This window comes from Tiliqua scincoides, chromosome 4, assembly GCF_035046505.1.
Source record: "Tiliqua scincoides isolate rTilSci1 chromosome 4, rTilSci1.hap2, whole genome shotgun sequence".
NCBI classification, from domain to species: domain Eukaryota; kingdom Metazoa; phylum Chordata; class Lepidosauria; order Squamata; family Scincidae; genus Tiliqua; species Tiliqua scincoides.
The window spans coordinates 6,496,115-6,518,393 of NC_089824.1; the positions used below are offsets into that span (position 1 = coordinate 6,496,115).

General features: G+C 46.8%; 3 protein-coding genes across 14 annotated transcripts in view; 2 read left to right on the top strand and 1 right to left on the bottom strand.

Moving 5' to 3' along the window:
• PTK2 (protein tyrosine kinase 2) overlaps positions 1 to 5,641 on the top strand; it is a 253,954-nt gene extending 248,313 nt beyond the window's left edge. For all 12 annotated transcript variants that reach the window (XM_066623720.1, XM_066623723.1, XM_066623724.1 and 9 more), the window contains 3 exons: positions 218 to 373; positions 2,019 to 2,099; positions 4,616 to 5,641. In XM_066623720.1, the coding sequence (XP_066479817.1) occupies positions 218 to 373; positions 2,019 to 2,099; positions 4,616 to 4,828 (450 nt within the window). In that variant the 3' untranslated portion in view covers positions 4,829 to 5,641. The remainder of the gene's footprint in view (positions 1 to 217; positions 374 to 2,018; positions 2,100 to 4,615) is intronic.
• Positions 5,642 to 7,934: 2,293 nt separating this feature from the next.
• Positions 7,935 to 11,772, bottom strand: RPLP1 (ribosomal protein lateral stalk subunit P1). Its single transcript, XM_066624946.1, has 4 exons — positions 11,575 to 11,772; positions 9,576 to 9,650; positions 8,731 to 8,845; positions 7,935 to 8,076 (listed from the first exon to the last, which is right to left on the bottom strand). Exons 1-4 carry the CDS (start codon positions 11,644 to 11,646, stop codon positions 7,997 to 7,999), a joined length of 342 nt encoding a protein of 113 aa, XP_066481043.1. The 5' UTR covers positions 11,647 to 11,772; the 3' UTR covers positions 7,935 to 7,996.
• Positions 11,773 to 15,099: 3,327 nt separating this feature from the next.
• Positions 15,100 to 22,279, top strand: part of AGO2 (argonaute RISC catalytic component 2) — a 41,876-nt gene continuing 34,696 nt past the window's right edge. The window contains exon 1 of the mRNA XM_066625639.1: positions 15,100 to 15,198. Coding sequence (XP_066481736.1) covers positions 15,156 to 15,198 — 43 coding nt within the window. The 5' untranslated portion in view covers positions 15,100 to 15,155. The remainder of the gene's footprint in view (positions 15,199 to 22,279) is intronic.

Consider the following 22,279-nt stretch of genomic DNA (forward strand, 5'->3'; position numbering starts at 1 on the left):
CCTACCATGACTTGTAACCCGTGACAAACTTTTCCTCCAGAAATTTGTCTAATCCCTGACTGTAAGGGCTTCTATGCAAATGAGTTGTAATGTGCATTTCAGCAAGGTCTAAAGAGACAGGGTGCTGTGTCTGCCTTTGAAGCTGCAACTTTTCATGAAGGTAGATAAGCTCCATCTGCTGGAGAAGAGGAAAAATAAACTGTCTCTCTGATTCCAGATTCAGCCACAAGAGATCAGCCCTCCCCCAACAGCCAACTTGGATCGTTCCAATGACAAAGTGTATGAGAATGTCACTGGCCTGGTGAAAGCTGTCATTGAAATGTCCAGCAAGATCCAGCCAGCCCCACCAGAGGAGTATGTCCCCATGGTGAAGGTAAGAGGGAAGTCTTGCTTTCCACAGCTTGGCCTTAAAGCCTCTCATCACAGGGCCTGCTGCCTCTTGAGGAGGAAAACCTGTGCTGTGGGAAATGGGTGTGCATACTGACAATGGAAACACTAGCATTAGGTGTGTATACTGGCTCTATGTGTAGATGTAGCAATTCTCAGTGATAGGTTTGCTGTTGTCTTTAGCTGGTTTGCACTCCCCAGGTGGCCAGCATAAGGGGATTCAGCAAATTTGTGGAGGAGTCGGTCAGTGGTGACTAATCACAATGGCTTTGTATGCTGGGATCAGATTCAGAGCCACTATGTGAATACAGTTCCTGGGAAGCAACAGGCTGGAGAGCCTTTGCTTTTGTGTGGGCTTCCCAGAGCTGGTGTGGAGTAGAGTTGTGGAGTAGTTGAACTTTGATGTGATCTGGCAGAGCTCTCCTGTTCATTTCTGTGGTGTGCTCAGATGCTCAGAGCTTCACAGGCACTACCTTCTGACCATCTTTACTGCTATCCTGTGAATTAGGGTCAGTATTATCCTTTTGTGAAATTGGGGTGGGTGGTGCTGAGGCTGAGAGACAGAGGGAGAGGCCTGCATAAGGCTATGTAGCAAGGGGAGATTCCAACCTGGTTGGATTCCAAGATTTTCCTGGTTTGTCACTTCCTTTTAGCTACTACATCAGCACAAGCCCAATTCTCTTGTTACAATGATGTAGTCTTTGGTCTTCCATCACCCTTTTAAAGTACAGTGGTATCTGAGCAGCAACCAGTGTGACCTAGCGTACCCTACCCAGTAAGCAGCTATGTATGAAGTATGCGTATGCTCATGATAGTCAAAGAGCTTTAATCCTGGCTACAAACCCCGGGGAGTTGTAATGAAAACACTATAGATCAGGGGTGCTCAAACCCTGGCTCGGGGGCCACTTGCGGCCCTCAGGAACTCACAATCCGGCCCGCGGGGAGCCCCCAGTCTCCAATGAGCATCTGGCCCTCCGAAGACTTGCTAGAGCCCATGCTGGCCTGACGCAACTGCTCTCAGTGTGAAGATGACTGTTTGACCTCTTGCATGAGCTGTGGGACAGGTGTTCCCTCCACTGCTTGCTGTGTTTCAGGTCTGTGATGCAGCAATGGCAGTGAAGAAAAGGCTAGCCTTGCTTTGTGCAAGGACTTTTATAGGCCTTGAGCTATTGCAAGACCTTCATTCATTCATACAAGTTCCATCTCTAATATATTCATTTATGTAAATTTATTCACATTTGAAATGTAAATTAATTCAGCCCCCGACACAGTGTCAGAGAGATGATGTGGCCCTCCTGCCAAAAAGTTTGGACACCCCTGCTATAGATTTCTAGGCTGTTGACCCAATGCGTGTCTCACTTCTTGGGGAGAGGGGCACTCTCTGTTGCTTCTTTATCTTTCAGAAAGCAGAAGCTGAGATCAGAAAACTTCAGCAACATTCAGTTTGATTTGACTTGTTTTCAGCTTAATAGTCAAACCAATTTTTGCAAAGGGCTCTGGACATGTAGAGAGGGTGAAGTTCCTGCAAAATGACCTCTGGAGGAAGAGGGTGTGTGTCTGTGTCTCCCTGTTTTACTCCGCAGTTGTAGTGCCCAACTTGTTGCTAATTGTGCCTTATTGTTTTTCCCTAGGAAGTTGGATTGGCACTTAGAACATTACTGGCAACAGTAGATGAGACCATCCCAGTGCTCCCAACAAGCACTCACAGAGAGGTAGGTGCAAGGTTCTCTTTAACACTGTGATAGCAAAACTGCAAACCTTCAGTTAGAGCACTAGCTAACACTGGTTATTCTGCAGGTAACCAAGTCCAAAACAAAGGGACTGGGGCTTTCTGTGTACTGCCCACAGAAGTACACTTGGGCATGATTAGCACTCATTAGGCCAGACTGGTAAGCAGCATGAAGCCTATGGAATCATGCCATGTTGTCAGCTCACCTGTTGAATGCAGTACATCTGTAGCATCAGGAGCCTGTCTGGAATTCTGTTAGCAGTAATCTCATTTGGCTCCTCTTGGGTATAAGTTGCAAGAAAGGGATGATGGAGCTTCCATCTAAATCCAAGAGCAGGTCACTAGTGGAAGGAGAGCCACATGGCTTACAAATGGTACATGATTAAATTTACCTGGGAGGTAAGACTGTGCAGAGTGAACAGCCTGCAACAGGGGCATGTGGGAGCCTGGTTTTTGTCATGAATATGACATCCAGGAAGACCTAATAAATGCAAAAATAAAAAAGAAGCCAGTGTCTGCAGGTTTTCAGTATCCTGAATTGTGATAACGTCATAAATAAGGTATAGTAAGCCTGTTCACGGCTACCCCCAAATATATCACAGGGCAGCAGGATCCCATTTGTGCAATTTCAACTCGTCTCAATTTTCAGGCATAAGGATTGTGCAGAATTGGCCTAGGTCTGTTCAACCAGTATCCAGTTTGTCCAGGTTTATAATGCCCACACAGCAGTCATGAGGTTGCAGCCATGAGGAACAAATGTGTGAGCTGTTGGACTACCAGCAGAGTTTCCAAGTACTAATTTGCTTGAGCACAGGAAATAGGAAATGTGCCTCCTGGTTGATGTGTTTCCTGAAAGTAGGATGTGTGCTTATGCAATGACAAGAAAGCTTTTGTGGCACATCTTACCAGTTTCTAAATTTCTTCTTTCATCCAGCAGCAGCCAGAAGACCACTCTGTGGTAGGGAATTTTAGTATATACTGGACCTCTGTAAGCAGGCAGAAGTTTAATATGTTGTTGGGCAGGCTCAGTCCCACTTCATCCATGTGCAAGTGGGTGTCGAGAGAGGAGATAATGCTTCTTGGCACATACTGCTTATTTTATAGTTTCCTATCCTGCTTTTTGATGTGAGCCCCTAGAACAGCTAACAGTATTGCTGAGATGCATTATACATATGCACACATATAGTTGGTAAAGGCTGTTTTTCAGCTGGACAGCCTGGTTGTCATAATACAGCTTAATTTTTGGAAAACATACTCCAGGAACTCTGGGATTTGCAGCTGACACCCAAAATTCATTGATTTTCAGTAATAGGTAGATAGTATTCAAGAAATGCCCACCAGTAAAGTGCTGTTATAAAAAAGAAATCCCACCAGGGAGCACCAACAAGACTGAGAAATCTAGAGGCAGGACTTGGGGGGGGGGGGCAGCCTGTTTTATCTAAAGCCATGCTTGTGGACTTCCCAGATGCACCTGATTGGTCACTGCACTAAAGAGGACAATCAACCTTTGGTGTAATATAGCAAGTTCTTCAGGAGCTTTTGTTGAAAGCACTAGTAGTGCTTCCTTCCTGGAAAGTCTAGACTAGGGTATCAAACTCATTTCATACAGCAGGCTCAATAATATTCATGCCTACTGAGGGCCAGTAGATAAACAAGAAGTGATGACTTTAAGCTCAAGGTTCTGAAACTCCTCAGTTTCAGAGAACTAAGTGTGTGGGGGGAAGAAGGGGCTAAGGCAGCAACACAATCCCCAGCATCTAGCTGCTGCAGGGGACAGGAGAGTTTTTTTCCCTTACTAGGAGCCAGTGCCATCATCCTGGGGGTCCCAGGAGCCCTCCGCAGGGCTCCCTGTGCTTTCAAATGTTTAAAAATAGGGGAAAGGGGCACTTTCAGTTTTCTCATGAACTTAGAAGTGCCCTTTTCCTATTTTTTAAACATAGTAAGTAAAAAAAAAAAAACCCAACCCCTCCCATCCCTGGCACAGCACAATCCAGGGGATCATGTAGGTGTCTTCCCTGTTCCCCTGCCCCTTAAAAGGATAGCGACTGGCTGGGTCATTGAGATGCTCCAGTTTGGGAATCCCTGCATTAGGCAGATGATGGCCAGAAATAAGCACTTTGTTCTCACATAGGAACTCTTCAGCTGCAAATGATAGAAGAGAAAAACATGCAAATCTTGGATCAGATTTTCAAGATGTGGCAGAGGTCAAGTATCACATGGTAGAAACAGCACTGCTGAAAGGGTGGCCTGTGTGATAATTGGGCTGTCCTGGCACCTTGGCAATGTCTCCCCCTTCCACTGTAGTGTTGCTTGCCTTCTGAGGCCTCGTTTCAGCTCTCCCTGAACAGAGGATTTTTTTCCTCTGTTGTGTCAGCAACAGTGCAAGGACATACCATGGGCCCTTAACTTTGTAAAACAGAGCCTTTTCACTATTGTCATGTGTGGTACTGAATCTGTCACTTGTGTGGATGGCTAGCCTGATTCTTTTTTGTCTTCCAGATTGAGATGGCCCAGAAGCTCCTCAACTCTGACCTAGCTGAACTGATTAACAAGATGAAATTGGCTCAGCAATACGTTATGACCAGCCTGCAGCAGGAATATAAAAAGCAGATGCTCACAGCAGCCCATGCTTTGGCTGTGGATGCCAAGAACTTGCTGGATGTTATTGATCAAGCGAGACTAAAGTCGATTGGGCAGTCCAGGCCCCACTAAATGCAGAGGATGGTGTTTGCATCATGTAGTTTGAAGTCTTATTCACTTAACAGGCAACTATTAGCCTTCCAGCAGAAAGGAATTAACCCCATGAGGTCTTGGATTTTCAGGAATACTTCTCATGGTCAACAGAATGACATGATTTTTTCTCATCCTATCTTCAAACTTTTTAAAAGAATAATCTGATTTCACAACAGGTCAGATCCAAACCATGCCATTTTTTTTACAGAGCAAGCCTGTACAGAATCCCTGCTGCTGGAAACAATTTGAAATGTTTCACATCTTGTGGAATATGATTCTCTTAATTTGCCAAGGGTTTTTTAAAGTCTCAGACCTTAAACTGTCCAAGCTTCTGAACTGAGCAAGATATTGTGAAGAATTCTGGGAAACCTCAGGGCTGAGAATTCTTGCCCACAATATGCAAACTGTCCAGCCTGGAATACTTTTTTTTATTAGAACACTTACTGCTGCAAAATGCTAATCAGAGAAAGAAGATTAAAAAGCTATATTTTCAGAGTGTTTGTCATTTCAAAGCAGACAAAACTCTTCATTTGTTTCCCTCCCTCCTCCACGTGGATGTGTGTGAACCATTGGATCAAACGTAGTTGTAGGACACAACGGAGAACTCATCTTTTGCACCAAAATAACGTGCCCGATTTTTGTAGCAGTTATTTCCTTTGGAAGCAAAAAACAAAGAAGTGCTTTGTACCAGAGCAACTCAGAGCTGCATTTAGAAGAAAAAGTTCTGTAACCATACATGTTCCCCATTTTTATATAATTTATAAAGATTAAAGCCATGATGAATATTTTAAACCTACTAGTGTTAACTTGGCCATTGACATACCTGAATATTTCTAATTATAGAAATGCTGCATGTATATAGCTTTTTCTGGGGAAGTATCTCGCATTTATAAATAAAAAAAGTGTTTACTTAGGGGTGGGAGATTGTTGCAAAACTAGCCCAGAAGCTAACTTCTGAACTTAGAGTGTCTGTCAGTGCAATGCCCCTTTGCTCAAGGGCCTTTGTGTTGAATACAAACTTATTAGTCATTTTCCTGTTATAATTTGTAGCAGGTAACTGTATGCAAGCAGATGCTTGGTAGTTAACAGTCAACAGAGGCAAATTCTGAGCAGTTTCTCCCTGTTGTAAAAATGTGATAAGTACTGAATTCAGGGAGAATAGCTACCATGCATGCTCTTTTCCTCTGGTGGCCCTCCATAGAACTATTACAGATCAATGACTACTGATTCAGAGGAAACCTTCGACCAGGGGTGTCAAACTCGTTTCATACAGAGGGCTGAAGATAGCATTCAGGGTTCCTGCTGAGGGCTGGAAGTGACATCATTAAGCAGCTAATGGCCAGAAGCCAGACCTTGTTCTCCTATAGAAACTCATTAACTGCAAATGACAGAAGAGAAAATACGCAAATCTTGATTATATTTCAAGATTCAGGAAAGCCCAATTTACATGGGGGCTGCCCTTCCAGCGGTAATACCTCAGCAGCTGAGAGCATGAGGGCTGGATAAAAAGCTTCTGGGGGGCGCATCTGGCCCCCAGGCCTTACGTTTGACACCCCTGTCTTAGACCAAGGGTATCGGGCATGTGATCCCTGGAAGCAATTTCTCTGGTCCATGTTGTAAGTGGGCGCTCTCATATCTTGAAATTATGAACAAGACTTGCACATTTTCTCTTTTATGTGAGAACAAAGGGCCAGGAATAAGCAGGTAGCTGCTTAATGATGTCACTTCTGGGTCTCAGCAGTGGCAATGATTGCTGTTCCACCCACTGTATGAAATGAGTTGGACAACCCTGCCATAGTCATTTGGATGACAAATGGCAGGCTCGAACAATCAGCCTCATTCTGTCCTATAAAAAAGGATGTTCTGGGTGTTAAATCATCAGTGAACTCTGGCAGATAAACAGTGCTGCAATAGCCAAAACTGATCCTTTTTGGCAAAACATTCCTTCTACCTGCGAAGATGAGGGGAAGCCTAGGGCATTCTTACTTCTGCAACAGAGTATGTCCCTCTTTTTAGCTTCTTCATTGTGCTCCAGTTTTATAAGTGATGGTGCCTCAGTTCTAAGTCATGTTTACTCTTCCCCTTTTGTTCTAAGAGAAGTTAGTTATAGGAAAAAAGAATGCCACTCAAGCGCTTAAAAATCAAGACATGTGACTTAGCTACCTTGCACACACCCGCATCCTGTAAAAAGATAGAAGCAGACTTATTTTATGCATTTCCATCCATATTGCTACATAAGAGCACTTAAACAAAGTTATTTTGAACGCATTGGTTCAGAGATAAAAAGTGCAGTATTTGTGCTTTAACAAGTGGTTTTCAAAGCAAAAGATCTCATGGTCAAACTTTATGACAAATAGGTCCTTTGAAATTCTCACTGTGAAGACAAGATAGCTCTTTAATACAGCATGAGCTGCATACTCCCCTCCTTACACTATTTGTCCTTAAAAAGTGCCACATTAATCACAGCTTCTTAAGTACACATGACATTGCATGTAAAAAAGCTGATAGATCTCAAAATCACTTAGTAGCTGCTGAGTCTACTACTCTATGGCCTCAAAGGATCTCCCAGACTTCACTGGAGGAGGCTTCCGCACTGGTGACTTCCCATCATGGCCAGATATGTTCTGAGGAGGCCAGGAGGTCATGTACAACCTCTCAAGGGCTGAACCCCCAGCCAAGTGGTTGTGGTGCCAACACTGCCACAGATTCAGTTATGTGTGGAAATTGTGTCCACAATGTATCATCACAAGAAATGCAGACTAAGTGTTAATAGCTCAAATAGAGGACTATGCAGTTAGATACACCCAACTTTCAGTTAGTGTTAGCTAGATAGAATTTATAGTGGCCACAACCTCTCTTGTCCCCCTAACTCTGAGAAACATGCTCCTGAAATGCTAAACATCAGATCTTGAGGGCCTTTCAGACCTAGAGAAGGGTACTCCACCACAACATGCAAGTGTCTGAAAAGCTATGTGCTTTCTAAGCCTCAGCAATGAATTAAAAGCAAACCATTTCAACCTGTAAACCATTCATTGCCATCAGTCCAAATATCATGACCAGGTGTTTAAGCCTCAAAAGAAACAGCTTCATTAGCAAGGTTTTATTTATATGCTTGTATCTTTATTACAAAGCTTACAAAAAGTCAGCTTAGTCAAAAAGACCAAAGCCCATGTCATCATCAGATTCTTCTGACTCTTCTTTCTTTTCTTCTTCTTTCTTCTCCTCAGCTGCAAAAGTAGTATTATACAATCATAATTAGAGCCAATATATATAGTAAATGGGAACCCCAGCAGACTCTGGCACAGTATTAGCCCACTCTGCTAGATGCTGCTTGCCTTTACAACTGGTATGAAGGATTCTACTTTTTCACCCTCCTCAAATACTGCTTGTACTCTGTGCTAAACCCAAGAACATGAAGATACAATTTCTACCTGGAAAACCAAACCACTGCTGCTGAAACAGTAGGCAGGACACAAGGCAAGCAAAATAAGCATTTTAATGCATCTACAAAGAACTATGGGGGTTTTGTAGGGGAGGGTTCCACATTTAGATAACTGAAATGGTCCTGTCCTGACTACCTCCTCTCACTTCTTGATGGTGGGACTTGAAGAGTAGGTCATCAAAAGGACTACAGTGAATGGGGTAGACTTCCACAAGTAAGATTTCAGGTAGCTCAAAATCCATACACTTCAGAGTTTTAAAGGTCTATATCAGCATCTTATACTGAGCCCAGGCAGTTACACCAAAAACTCACAATACTTTAAGGTCAGGTGTCAGAATTAACAATGATTTTCTGAAGGGAATTCAGCACTGGTTAACCAACCCAGGGTTGTCTTAATAAACATTTATTAAACACTTAATAAACACATAAGTTCACTTACCAGGCGCAGCACCAGCAGCAGGAGCCCCTCCAGCAGCAGGAGCTGATGCAGCTGGAGCACCACCACCAACTCCAACATTACAGATGAGACTCCCAATGTCAATGTTGGCTAAAGCCTGGTTGCAAAAAAAGTTTACCACGGATCAACATGAAAGTCTCAGCATGCCAGCTTTACCTACAACCTACATGCTTTGCATTGCAGTATCTAAATCAGTTACTACCCTAACAGAAGTTAAATATAGTACAAAAGTTAGCAGTGGCATTACAAACTTCAAAGGCGCTGCCCCTTCAGATAGAATTCCCATAGCCACATAGTGAAACATACAAACATTCATGTTTAAAATTTCATTTCACCGAAGGCTCACAAAGCACCCAACTACAAAAACCTGATTTCAGAATATGCTTGTGGAGCCCATTCCACCTTTCTTCAGGTGTATGAAGTGATGTGCACTATAGGCACACAGGAAAGACCATGCAGAAAGAAAACAATAACAAATCAATTGATGAGACAACAAAGTGGCTTTTTACATACAAGCGCCTACCTACTGAGAATTTTACCATTTATATAAAGCAGCCTGTAGTCCACAAAAACTTATACTGAAAAACTTATGCAGGTCTTTAGAGAACAGTAGTACAAAAACGACTGCCGCCACTCTGAAGTTGTTATTGGGATAATAGATCAACTTTAAGTGTTTATGTAAAAGTTCCTCTTTAAAACACACACACACAACTAAAATACTCAAGAGTCCTGATGAACTGCCTATGAGTTAATAGTGATTTCACAACCACCTTTCACAAAGCTTTTAATCATAATTTCTGTTTTCATGACCATCTTGCACCACTTACCTTAGCAAACAGACCAGGCCAGAAAGGTTCAACATTCACTCCTGCTGCTTTGATGAGAGCATTGATTTTGTCCTCCTAAACACCAGATGGGAAAATTATTAAGACAACTACAACTACCTCAAATACATTTACATTCAGTCATATGTCAGTACTTACAACTAATAAGGTTAGGAAAGAAAATTCTTGAGTACCATCAAGCACCCTAAACCAAAAGTAATGCAGCTCACTTAATAGAAATACCTAAATTGAGGGAATTGCCCAGGACTCTTCTCCAAAATGGTTTTTAAAAGTACAGGACTGAAAAATTAAAAGCAACATGAAGGCCACCATCTACTAACAACCTAAAAAATAGTTGCTTGATTATGTTCCATTACAATAATAAGCCATGTCTCCACACTCCTTGAACCTCAGGGAATGACCAATATGTCCAAGTGCCAAACTTTTTATCACTGAGACCCACTTTTTAACATCTACTGCAACCCAGTAATCTACAAAATTTATTTAAGATAATAAATTACTAACAGGGTTCTGTGCTCAAGGCTGCTAGAGAGTTTACATATAGTATGTTTGTGTAGACCAGAGATTTTCAACCTCTTGCATCTCATAGCACACTGACAAGGTGGTCAAGGAATACCATCTGTTTTTTTAACATTGTTGAGGCACACCATACTAATGGTAGGGGGCTCAAATTCCCCAACTGCTCTACTAATAAATAACCCTCCCCAAACTCCTGCGGCACACCTGTGGACCACCTGTGGCACAACAGTGTGCCAAGGCACAATGGTTGAAAATTGCTGGTGTAGGCACTTGCTAGACTTTCCCTGCAAATGGAGTTCAAGGACTATTCCCCAAACCCTTACAGTCATTTCAGGGCACCCAGAGGGCTAACTGAAGGGCAAGATATGCAGTTAAGGACTTCCATGCCAGACAAAAAGGCGGGTTCATGCATGATCTCAATGGTATGTTCTTATGGTATGCCAATAATGGGATTCAACTGGAAAACGTGACATTTCAAGTTGGTGATACAAAGATGACCTCATGCTACAAATTAGCATTCCAGCTAACAATTTTCTTCTGCAAAGGAGCCTGCAAAGTTTATTTCTTGTTGCTTCAAAAAGTTTGTGACCCACCAAAAATCAGCTTGCGACCCACCAGTTTTTTTCAACCTTTCCCACTGCACGGTACACTGATGAGGTGTGAAAGTTGTCAGGGCACACCACTGACAATGTGCATGGTGTTGCTGGCATGGGGACTCCCGTGTGCCTGAAATAGCCCACAGCCATGCCAAAATCCTGTTCATGGCACATCCGTGGAATGTTCTTGTGGACACATGAGCCATTCGCACGTATGATAAACGATGTTCCTCCAAACTCCCATGTGCCATTGGTGTGCCAGGAGCGGTCAACAGGTGTCCCCCCCTAAGTCCTGTCCACTACACATGCGTGGGCCATTCCCAGGGCCACTGGCAGACGTGATAAATGATGCTCCCCCACACTCCTGTGTGCCAGGACCTGCCTGTGGCACACTGACGTGCCACAGCGCACTGGTTGAAGGCTGCTGAGGTGGTGGGTCGCGACCCATAGCTTGGGAAGCAGCGAGTGCTAGCAGAGGAGGGTCCCGAGAAGGGGCCAGGCAGGCGTGGAGAGTAAGTACTGCTGGAAGCCCAGCATACGGGCAAAAAGAAAGCCCCCGCCCCCCCCCGCCCCGGAGGCTGCCTTCTCCTCCCAGGTGTTGCACGCAGGCCTTTGAGGAAAGGGCCACTTCCAGGGGGAGCCCTTGGAAAGCCCATGTGCGGCGCGTTGCGTGAGAACACGTGGTCTCGGCCTTCGCAGTGGCAGAGCGCATGCGCGGCTCGGGGCGCGCTGAGAAGCGAGGTTATGAACGGGAAGGGTCACATCCGGGGCTCTCACATCGCTTCCCGCTCAAGACCCCGCCGCTCAGCGAGCCCCGAGCCGCGCATGCGCTCTGCCCCCCACCACACAAGCCTCGCCCCCCTCACCGTGACGGTGACCTCGTCGTCGTGCAGGATGAGGGCGGAGTAGATGCAGGCGAGCTCGGAGACGGAGGCCATGGCGGGCGGGCGCGGTGCTGGTCGCCGGCTGGGGCTCGGCCTTAGCTTCGACTGAAGGACGCGGCACCTTGTACGCCTCTCAGAGGAAGAGTTAGCGAGAAGGGTCGGCGCGCTCCGTCAGGCGCTTCATATAGGCAACGGCAGCCAATCGCACGCCGAAGGCGCCTCCCTGTTCCCGCCCCCGCCGCATCCTGGCCAATAGCGGGACGCGTTAGTCTCGCGGGAATGGCGTTGGCCAATCGGCGAGCGCTATTCTCAATGAGCGGCAGCTGAAAGTGCCCGCCTTCCGAGGGCGAGGCTTTCTATTCGCCACCGGAAGTGCCGCTCTGTCTTACCCCACTCTATGGCAGGCGACGCATCACCTCATCACCAGCCGCCTATACCATAAAGGCAAGAGAGCTAGAGTGGCTACCGCTTTCGGTGTGATGCGGAAGTGTGTGCTGCTACTCCACGTGGTTGGAGAAAGGGCAGTCCAGAGCTGCCTCCATCGCCCAGATACGTGTCGCGCACGACTTGCCTAGAAGCCAGGAGTGCTGTGGACAGCCAGGGGATTAAAGGCTGCCTTCAATGCACCAGGGAGGTGCAGTTGTTGGGTGCATTGCGCGTGGGTGGTGGGTGCTTGGGTGCCTCCCACGTCGGCGGCGACGCTTTTCAAAGGACTCACCAACCACTGCCTCCCCAACCACCGCATTCCTGTGCTGCTCATGGTCCTCAGGGCAGCACTTTTCAAAGTACTCCACATGTCCCCGTCCAACACTACTGCACTGCAAAACGCTTTACAGTCTTGTTCAAACGAATGTAACCATCCAAGGAGATGCCGGCAGCTATCCGACACACATAGGATGCAGCTGCTGCCATTTTGGTGCCATTGCTCCACTTGGCAGCTCAGGATCGGGCTGCAACTTCTGAGTAGTAATGCATAGGACTGGGCTGAAAGGCTGCAATCCTGTGCACACGTTCCTGTGAGTTGGTCTCGCTGAACTCAGTAGGACTTCCTTCTGTGTGAATAGATTTGGGTGCAAGCTCATGCTGTCTTTACCTGAGAGAAACTTCACTCTACTCAGTGGGAAGTGCTTTTGAGGAGTCATGAGAAGAGCTGTATTCTTCAGTGTGGCTTCCCCTCATTATTTGCCTCACACTGCACCTTTGAATGGAGCTTTCTATATGAGGTGAGGGTGGCAGCTCAGACACCCCTAAAAGCAAGCTACAGGGCCAGCCCTAGTCTAAGAGGCCAAAGCTGCCACTTCCTCCCTCCGCCCACTGCTCTCCTCAGTGGTATATGAGTGGGGGAGCTGGAAGGCTGTTGCCTTACTTTGAGAAGACCTCCATGACTGCCCTTCCACCACAGGATGCAGCACACACCCTTTTATCATGGCTGCCTCAGCACTGGAAATTTGGATAGGATTGGACCCTAAGTGATCTTCCTTATTGGAAACAAACTTAACTATGCACTGTTTGTATATGCCACTGGTTTCCAACCTGTGGTCCATGGACCACAGGTAGTCTGCAAGGCTCTGAAAATTGTTCTGCAAGTTCTCAGGAAAAAAAAGGCCTTTGATCACTTCCAGCATTTTGTTGAGCAAGTTCTCCCCCATAGACCACCAGAGAGGGCTGTCTGCAGCCAGCACTGAAGTATGTGCTCTCTGGTAGTTGGGAGGAATGCTCATTTGGGAGATGCTTCCTCATGGACCACCAGAGAGGGTGGAGACTCTGAAGTGTCAGCTCTGGCTTGGTGCAGAATGCAGTGCACACTCCACTGGCACAACTGCACCAGCACTGGAAAACTGGATAGGATTGTGCCCTCAGGCGACCCTTCAGGGAGGAGAGTGCAATGGAAACAATGGCATGACTATTAATTAAAATAATTTGAACATTGTGGGGGGGGGGCGGGTTGCCAAAAAATATATGGATGCCAAAGGACTTTTGTATGGCTCTGTATACATTTTTCCACTCCATTAATATTTGTTGTTGTTGATTTTATTACAACACAGTGCCCAAATTTATTCAGTTTTGTTAGGAAATGTTTATGAAAAAGTTGTCTAATGTACTAGTTTTGTTCATTTAGGCTACATTCCTATGCACATCTCTCCTGGGAGTGTCATTGACTATAATAGGATTTACTTCTGAGTAGACAGGCATAGGCTTGGACTCTCACTCATCTTCCTCTGTCAATTTCATACTAAAGTTTTATTTTAATGTTGGTATTTTTTCACTTCTTCCCTCTATTGTCTAAATTTTGAGGCCAGAGCAGCAAGAGACTGGTAAGCAAGAGATTATGGGCCCAATCCTATTCAACTTCCCAGCTCTGGTGCAGCAGCAATTAAGCCCCAAGGTAAATAAACAAATGTTTCCATTGCTTGAGGAGGTCTCTGTAACTTGCCTCTCCACCACAGGATGGAGTGCACACCCCATTGGCATAGCTGCATCAGCACTGGAAAGTTGGATAGGATTGGGCCCTAATATAGTAATATTCTAAGTAATATATTTGGATCAATGATATATTGATTAATCATGTTATGTGTTAATTAATTAAATATTAATTAATTAAACTTTGGAGGAACTGGAGAGCTACCCTGGGAGGCTAGCCCCCTGCCCCCGCCTCACAGCCCAATCCTATGTCAGTGTACTCAGAAGTAAGTCTCATTATAGTCACTGGGGTTTACTGCCAGGTAAGCGTGGATAGGATTGCTGCCCAATCCTATGCCTGTCTACTCAGAAGTAAGTCCCATTATAGTCAGTGGGGTTTACTCCCAGGTGTGGATAGGATTGCTCAATCCTATGTGCATCTGCTCAGAAGTAAGTCCCATTCTCATCAACAGGGCTTACTTCCTGGGAAGTGTGGACATGATGACAGCCTCAGAGCTTAACCCTATGCATATCTCCTCAGAAGTAAGTCCCATTATAGTCAGTGGGGTTTACTCCCAGGTAAGGATAGGAGTGGGCTGCAGCGGATAGGATTGCAGCCTCTGCGCCCAGTCCCAAGTGTGTCTACTCAGAAGTAAGTCCATTAGAGACAGGGGGGCTTACTCCAGGTAAGCGTGGAGAGGTGGCAGCCTCTGCGCCCTTAGGCTCAGCCTGGGACTGCAGTCCTGCCCCGACTTACCAGGGAGTAAGCCCTGTTGACTATGGTGGGCCTTGCTTCTGAGCAGACGCGCGCAGGACCGGCTCAGGCCGCCCTCCCACCACACTGGCCTGGGAGTGAGGCCCGCTGACTCTGGGACTGGCTTCTGAGCAGACGCGCGGCCTCCTGGCCACGCCGACCGGGAGTGAGCCCCCTGGAGCGCAGCACGGCCTGCTTCTGAGGAGACAGGCCTCGGCGCGGGCTCGGCGAGGGGCGGGGCGGGCGCAGCGCCGGCGTCACCGCCGCGGCCCGACTCCGCCCTGCGCTGGCTGGGCCCTGCCCGGCTCTCGCCTGCCTCCGCACCGCGCCGGGCTCGAGGGCGGGGAAGCGGCCGAGAGGGAGCGAGGGCCTCCCGCCGCCTTCAGCGTCGCCGGCCGCAGCCGCAGCCATGTATCCGGCGGGGGGAGCGGCCCCCGCCGCCTCGGCCCCCGGTGAGTCCCCTCGCGCGCGCCGGGGGGGGCTCCTCGGCGGGAGGCGCGGGCAGCACGAGGCGCCGCCGCGGGGGGAGGGGCGCCAACGGCCGCGCGCCCGCAGCCGCTCCCCTCAGGCGGGCCAGGGAGCCTCAGCGCTCCGGGCCCCCGCCCGGCCTCGTGGAGCGGCTGCCCCCGCCTGCCCCGCACGCCGCCGCTGCTGCGCCCCGTCTCCCCTGCACCCTCTTGTGCGCTGGGCCTGCGGGGGGGCAGGTGAGGCAGAGCCTCCCCACGGGAGTCCACGCGTGGGTGGGGGGTGCTTGCGTGCCTCCCGCGGCGGCGGCGTTCTCCGAAGGAATTCCGTGCGGAGGCTCTGCCTCACCTGCCCCCCACCCACTGCAGTGGTACCCACCATGTGAGGAGAGGCAGAGCCTCCCCATCTGAGTCCTTCAAGGCAGAGCCTCCCCACTGGAGTCCTGAAAGTGCCGCCACCCCCCCCCCCATGCGAGGTGAGGTAGAGCCTCCCCACTGGAGTCCTTTTGAAAGTGCCACCACAACCCCCATGTGAGGTGAGGTAGAGCCTCCCCACCAGAGTCCTTCAGGGCAGAGCCTCCACACCTGAGCGTGGCAGAGCCCCCAGCCACCACCCCCATGTGATGTGAGGCAGGTGAGTTAGGGCCGCCCCACCAGAGTCCTGCCACCGCTGTGTGAGGTTGAGCCTCCCCACCAGAGTCCTTCAAGGCAGAGCCTCCCCACCGGAGCATGGCAGAGTCTCCCCACTGGAGTCCTTCTGAAAGCACCACCACCATGTGAGGTCAGGTAGGTGAGGTAGAGCCTCCCCACCAGGGTCCTGCCACCACCATGTGAGGTGAGACAGAGCCTCCCCACTGGAGTCCTTCTGAAAGCACCACCACCATATGAGGTCAGGTAGGTGAGGTAGAGCCTCCCCACCAGGGTCCTGCCACCACCATGTGAGGCTATGTGAGGTGAGACAGAGCCTCCCAACCTGAACGTGACAGAGCCTCCCCACTGGAGTCCTTCTGAAAGCGCCGCCGCCGCCGCCATGTGAGGTGAGGCAGGTGAGGTAGAGCCTCCTCACTGGAGTCCTTCGAGGCAGAGCCTCCCCACCTGAGTCCTGCCACCACCATGTGAGACCATGTGAGGTGAGGCAGAGCCTCCCCACTGGAGTCCTTCTGAAAGCACCACCACCATGTGAGGTGAGGCAGATGAGGTAGAGCCTCCCCCACCAGAGTCCTACAGGAAGTGCCACCAGTACCATGTGAGGTGACGCAAAGACTCCCTACCAGAGTGCTTCAAAGCAGAGCCTTCCCACCAGAGAGTCCTCCTAAAAACACAACCAGGACCATGTCAGGCCATTTGAGGTGAGGCAGAGCCTCTCCACTAGAGTTCTTTGAGGCAGAATCTCCCCACCTGAGTCCTACAAGCACCACCACCATGTGAGGTGCCCAAACACCCACAACTCACGTGCGTAGTATGATGAGCATGGAGAGTGCAAAGCCTGTAAGTTGTGGGTGCCCCTGCACCTCTTATGGCAGCGGCGCTTTTAGAAGGACTCCGGCCAATGCACATCCCTGCTTGTGCAGCTACTGCACTGTGATGTTCCTCACACTAGGAGGTCATGGGAATATCCTGGGCAGGACAAAAGCCTGTCCTGGAAACAAGTAGTCCCGGTCATTCCTTCTGTGCCAAGTATCTCCTTTAGTAGAAACAGGTGCCCATAGTAAGGGTGTGCAGGTGTTGCAGTAGGTTTGTTTGGTGAGTTTGTCAAAAGTCCCGTCTGTAAAGTAGAGCCCCTTTAGAGTGTACACGCAAACACATGCACACACCCCGTAAGTGTGATTTTGCATCTAGTCTTTTGAGTCAAGCAGTGACTACGGGCAGGAGTGGAGACCTTATTTGGGTCATGGGCCAGTGTTTCTCAACCAGTGGTACTTGAGGTGGTATCTGGTGGGACTCACAGGGCACCTGCCACCTAGCAGTGAGACCAGGAGCACAACGCAACAAACAGCAGTAGGAGGCTCAGCTCAGCAGAGTTCCAAAGCATGCTTTTCTGCATTTGAAGAAGCCATCCTGTCTACCCTGAGCCTCTTACTGGTGTTTATCACATCACATCTGTCATCCCACTCCAGAAGTAAGTGGTGATGATGTCATCGCCAGTTACTTTCAGTTGTACTTTCAATACAAGTGCAACTATGGAGCAAGTAAAGTGGTATAGCAGAGGGTAAACCTTGAGGAACACTATCATAGGCAGTTCTGTGGATTCCTGTCCTTGTGTTCTCCAGGTTGGCCACCTATATTGTCTGTGATTAATGAAGTGCACTGTTTTCAACTTGTTATGTCTACTGTTGAGCTGCTTGGGTAGATGAAGTGCTCTGAACCCGCAGCAGGGCTTTACACCTGTTTATTGTTGGCAACCTTCAGTCTCGAAAGACTCTGGTATCGCTCTCTGAATGGTGGTTCTGGAACAGCGTCTAGTGTGGCTGTAAAGGCCAATTTGGGAGTGACAATCCCTTCCACACCGGGAGCAAGTGCAGTCTGTCCCTGGTCTGTCTCCCTGGCTATGGGCCTTCCTTCTTTGCCTCAGACTGTTGGCCAAGTGTCTCTTCAAACTGGGAAAGGCCGTGCTGCACAGCCTGCCTCCAAGTGGGCTGCTCAGAGGCCAGGGTTTCCCACTTGTTGAGGTCCACTCCTAAGGCCTTCAGATCCCTCTTGCAGCTCTGAACCCGCAGGAGGGCTTTACACCTGTAGTTTCTTGTTTTTATGTGAACCGAACATATCACTAGAGTTCCTAAGACGGGTTTTCAACTTTATTCATTTCATGGCATACTGAGAGTGCTAAAATCATCTAGGCACACTATATGTTTATATATGTGTGTGTGTATTTGTTTTTCAGTTGATAAGGCACACTACACTCCTGGCCAGAGATTTACATCTCCCAATGGCCCTACTAAATTATGACCCTCACCCTGCAGGCCATTCATGACACACCAACGTGCTGTGGCACAGTTGAAAATTGATTGAAAATCAATCTTAGGGCCTATTGTAGTGCTCTGTTACTTCTGTTCTTAGATGGATTAAAACATGCCAATAATACCTGTAGCAAATCTTGAAATGTGTGGTAGCTAGTTTGGGGCTTCCACAGCATTTACCATCTTTGTTTAGACAATTTTTTTTTAGGTGTCCCTCGGTGGCTTACTTGTGGAATTGTTAGCTGAGGTTTTCCTGACAATCTTTTGAAGGGTCTAGTCCAAGCCCAGGGGTGTCAAACATAAGGCCCAGGGGCCGGATGTGGCCCACGGAAGCTTTTTATACGGCCCTCAGGCTTTCAGCTGGTGTGTCGTACTGAGGTGTTACTGCTGAAAGGGCAGTCCACATGAAAATTGGGCCCTCGCATATCTTGAAATAAGATCATGATTTGTATATTTTCTCTTTTGTCATTTGCAGCTAATGAGTTCCTAAGTGAGAAAAAAGTGTTTTTTTTTGGTTAAGACCTGTTTAATGATATCACTTCTTGCCCATTGACATCACTTCCGGCCCTCAGCCGGCATCATGAATGCTATGTGGCCCTCCCTATGAAATGAGTTTGACACCCCTGTCCTAGTCGACTTAGCAGAGCTGTTGCAGCTATGCCAACAGGGCATGCACTTCATTCTGCTTTGTAGGGGCAATCACAGAGGCCACCTCAAGGTAAGGGAACATTTGTTCACATTTGTTCCCTTACCTTACGGATGCATACACTGAAATGTTGGATATGATTGGGCCCACAATGTAGTAAATTTGCTATTCAGTTACTGCAAGAGATCCAGATGTCTTTCCTCAAAGTGCTACTTGCGTTTTGGGGAGGCTACATTTTATTCAGCCTAACGTGGACACACAAACCTAACACTAAAAAGGAAATGTGTTTTGTTTCAATATTATCATTTGGAATGTGTGGAATATGCATATTCGTGTGATGTCATGTTGCCTGCAAAATCAATAGCAGCTGGTAGCATGTTCTCCCCCAAGTGTGAGGATTTTAATCCTCCTGCCTTTTCTCCTGCAGTGGGACATTCAAGGTTGCCTACAAGCATAACACACTAGCTACAAAAATGTCTCACTACTTAATCTACGGAAGTTACAACATTATCAAATTGTACTAGTAGTAGGACAGTAAAGAAAATTAAAACCAGACCACAACACAGATATATTCTCCAAAACACATAAAAAAGGAACAGCAAAAGCAGCAGAATCAAAGCTTCTACTCAAGACTTCATTGTGCATTAAATCACACCAGTACACACTAAAAACAGTGCACAGTAATATGCTGTGTATTTTTTGAATGCCTTAAAAGTTATTTTAAAACATTTTTCAGTGGCTCAGCACCTCTCCGCTTAACCTACAAAGTCAATCATGGGGCTATTCATGTTTGTTTTGTTCTGGAGATTTCAAAGAGGCAGGATAAAAGAAGCTCCTAACATAGCTCACATAAGTGAAAGTATACAAATACAACAAAAATCGTGATGGTCATAAAAACATTATAGCAGAAACAGTTTTGGGGGAGAAAGATGCCCTTTGCTTGTCTGTTCCCCTCCATCCCAAGGCAGTTGGTGTTTCTGTGAGGACTGGGGAGGGGGTGACAGTCCAGATATGAAGAGGCACCTGGAGGTGGAATTGGTAATGATGGGTATGGGCCTTGCTGATCTTTTTTCCCCCCTTTATCCTCAAGGTGCATTTGGCATTTGACTATTTTAATATTGTTTTAAAAATGACAAATACAAGTAAAACAACTTTCTTATTTTGGCAGCAATACTCCTCTTTTTACTTGGTTACTTAAAATAATAATAGAATTCTCTGCTGTTTGCTTGTCTTCAGCACTGCAGCACATACTTCTGCTGATTGAAGACACTAAGTGGGAAACATGAGTGGGGCTTTCTTTCTCTTCATCTGTCCCTCGTAACAAGGCAACTTCATTATATAGGGAAAGAATAGGATATTGTGATATTTTTCCTATATTGGAACAAGGACAATTATAGTGTTAGTCTTTAGCAATATTTTTGCAATATCTAGAGAAGCCTGCTGACTTCTCCTATGGAGTCGAAATTTAAACACATTGCAGCAGTAGCTACTTCCTAATCCTGACTCTTGACATTGCTATATTTTAAGGGTTCTAAGATATGTACTGTGAGATCTTACCAGCATATCTATAGCCTGTTGATATTTCTTGCCCCATCAATTCCTGTCCTCCTTCATTCCATCTTGTCTAACAAAGATGGCAAAACATCTGGACGGGAATCGTATTTTTCCTGCGATCGACTTTATAGAACCATGCATTTGGTTGGCACTAAATTTTTATTGAGTTTAGCAGTACAGGAATTGATGTAGCTTAATAATATTTGAGATCATTCTCAGCATTTCACACTGCTCAAGTTTGGTGCTCTCTTTCTAAACATGGAGATGCCCCACTCCATACTCATTTGTCAAAGAATAAGTGCTTCCTAATGGCATATAGTTGGCCCAGAGTAATGTTGTTTAGTGAGGACTAACTCACTTGGGAAAGATCCTTTTGTGTATCCTTTCTGCCTTATTTAGACATCACATGAGATAAGTGGGCTAAATAGTTTTGTAACTGAACAAATCAATATATCTGAAGCATTATTTTCTATTTCCTATTGCATACTACAACACACACCATGCCAACTACATTGATGGCTCCCCCCATCTGAGTTATTCTTGTTTGGTTTTAAACCAAAGCAAACAAATTCTCATACATTTGTAACAGTGATGGCATATTGTTGCATTGGGGGGGGGCGGAATAGAGGCAGCCAAAAAGAATACCATGACAAGTAGGGGAAAAAGGGGGGAGCAAAGCCCCAAAGAAGCACTTAAAGGAAGCCGTGTTTCTTGTGTAGTAGACTTTCTCCAAGGGGACTAGAAAAAATAAGAACAGCATCTGTATCATTCATAGAAATGCTTGCTAACAAAGATGTATTCAGAGGTAACCCAGTGAAATCAATATAAATAAATGCAGTAAAACTAAAACCAATGAATACTTTTTGTGTTCTGGGAGTGCCCATAGATAAGTAGTAGAACATGTGTCTTGTGTGCATAATGTGGCATCTTCACTGCTAGGACAGACGTATTTCTGAGACCTTGGAGAGCTCCTTCCTGTCAGAGTAGACAATACTGGACAGTTTGTTCCTTGTCATATCTGGTAGCCTTTTCTTGAAATTGTCAAGAAGTGGTCTGCCAATCTGTCTGTGCTATAGGCAGAGTTGCTGTCATTTGCATGCATTTAAAATGGTCACAGTCCTGTTCATAGACAGTCTGTATACAATTTTATGTTGGACTTCATCTGTGTTACCTGTACTATTGCCCAGAAACTTGCCAGAGGGAGTGGGGGGGGGGGAGTGTGAGTGTATGGGAGTCTTGTCATTAAAAACAGAATGCCCCATGAAGTTTAGTTCTATATATTGACCAGCTGCTTTATTGTAGCCTTATTCAGGTATTACTCTTGATTCCTGTCTGGGTTACATTTTACTGTTCAGTTACTTGGGTCTTGAACCAGAAAGGCCAGCAGTAGAACCACTAATTTTGACACAGGGTTTTTGTTTCCAATTTATGTCTTGGCTTAATGTGTTGTTGCACCTCTGTTTTCACTAATGTGGCAGTATTGTTACATCCCCTAATACAATGTTTCTCCAACTCTGGATTTAATTAATTGGCTCAAATTTACAGGATTTCTCCAAGCACCAACACACACCACAAAATAAAGTACACACTCAAATGGACCCCCATTCTCCCACTTCCCAAGCAGCTTACTTAAATATACAGGAGGAAATACCTCAGAGCCAGCACATCCCAGGAAACGCCCAGAGCATGTTCTGAGGGCCAGGGAGGCCTCCCCAACACTCAGAAAGCCTTCTAAGGCCTTCAGAGGGCACAAAAACTTCTGGTTTTTTGGGAAAACCAGGAAGTGATTTTTTTTTAGGCATTTAGAAGGTGTTCTGAGTCCCAGGGAGGATGCACACAGCCTCTCCAACCGTCCAAACACCCTTCAGACACAACTGGAGCTCAGCTCTGGTCATGTTTGGTTGAGTGGGCT

Coding starts and splice junctions, on each gene's coding strand:
- RPLP1 (XM_066624946.1), bottom strand. CDS start 11,646: ATGGCCTCCGTCTCCGAGCTCGCCTGCATCTACTCCGCCCTCATCCTG. Junction 9,651..11,574: donor ACGACGAGGTCACCGTCACG/GTGAGGGGGGCG, acceptor TCTGGTGTTTAG/GAGGACAAAATCAATGCTCT. Junction 8,846..9,575: donor GGCCTGGTCTGTTTGCTAAG/GTAAGTGGTGCA, acceptor TTTTGCAACCAG/GCTTTAGCCAACATTGACAT.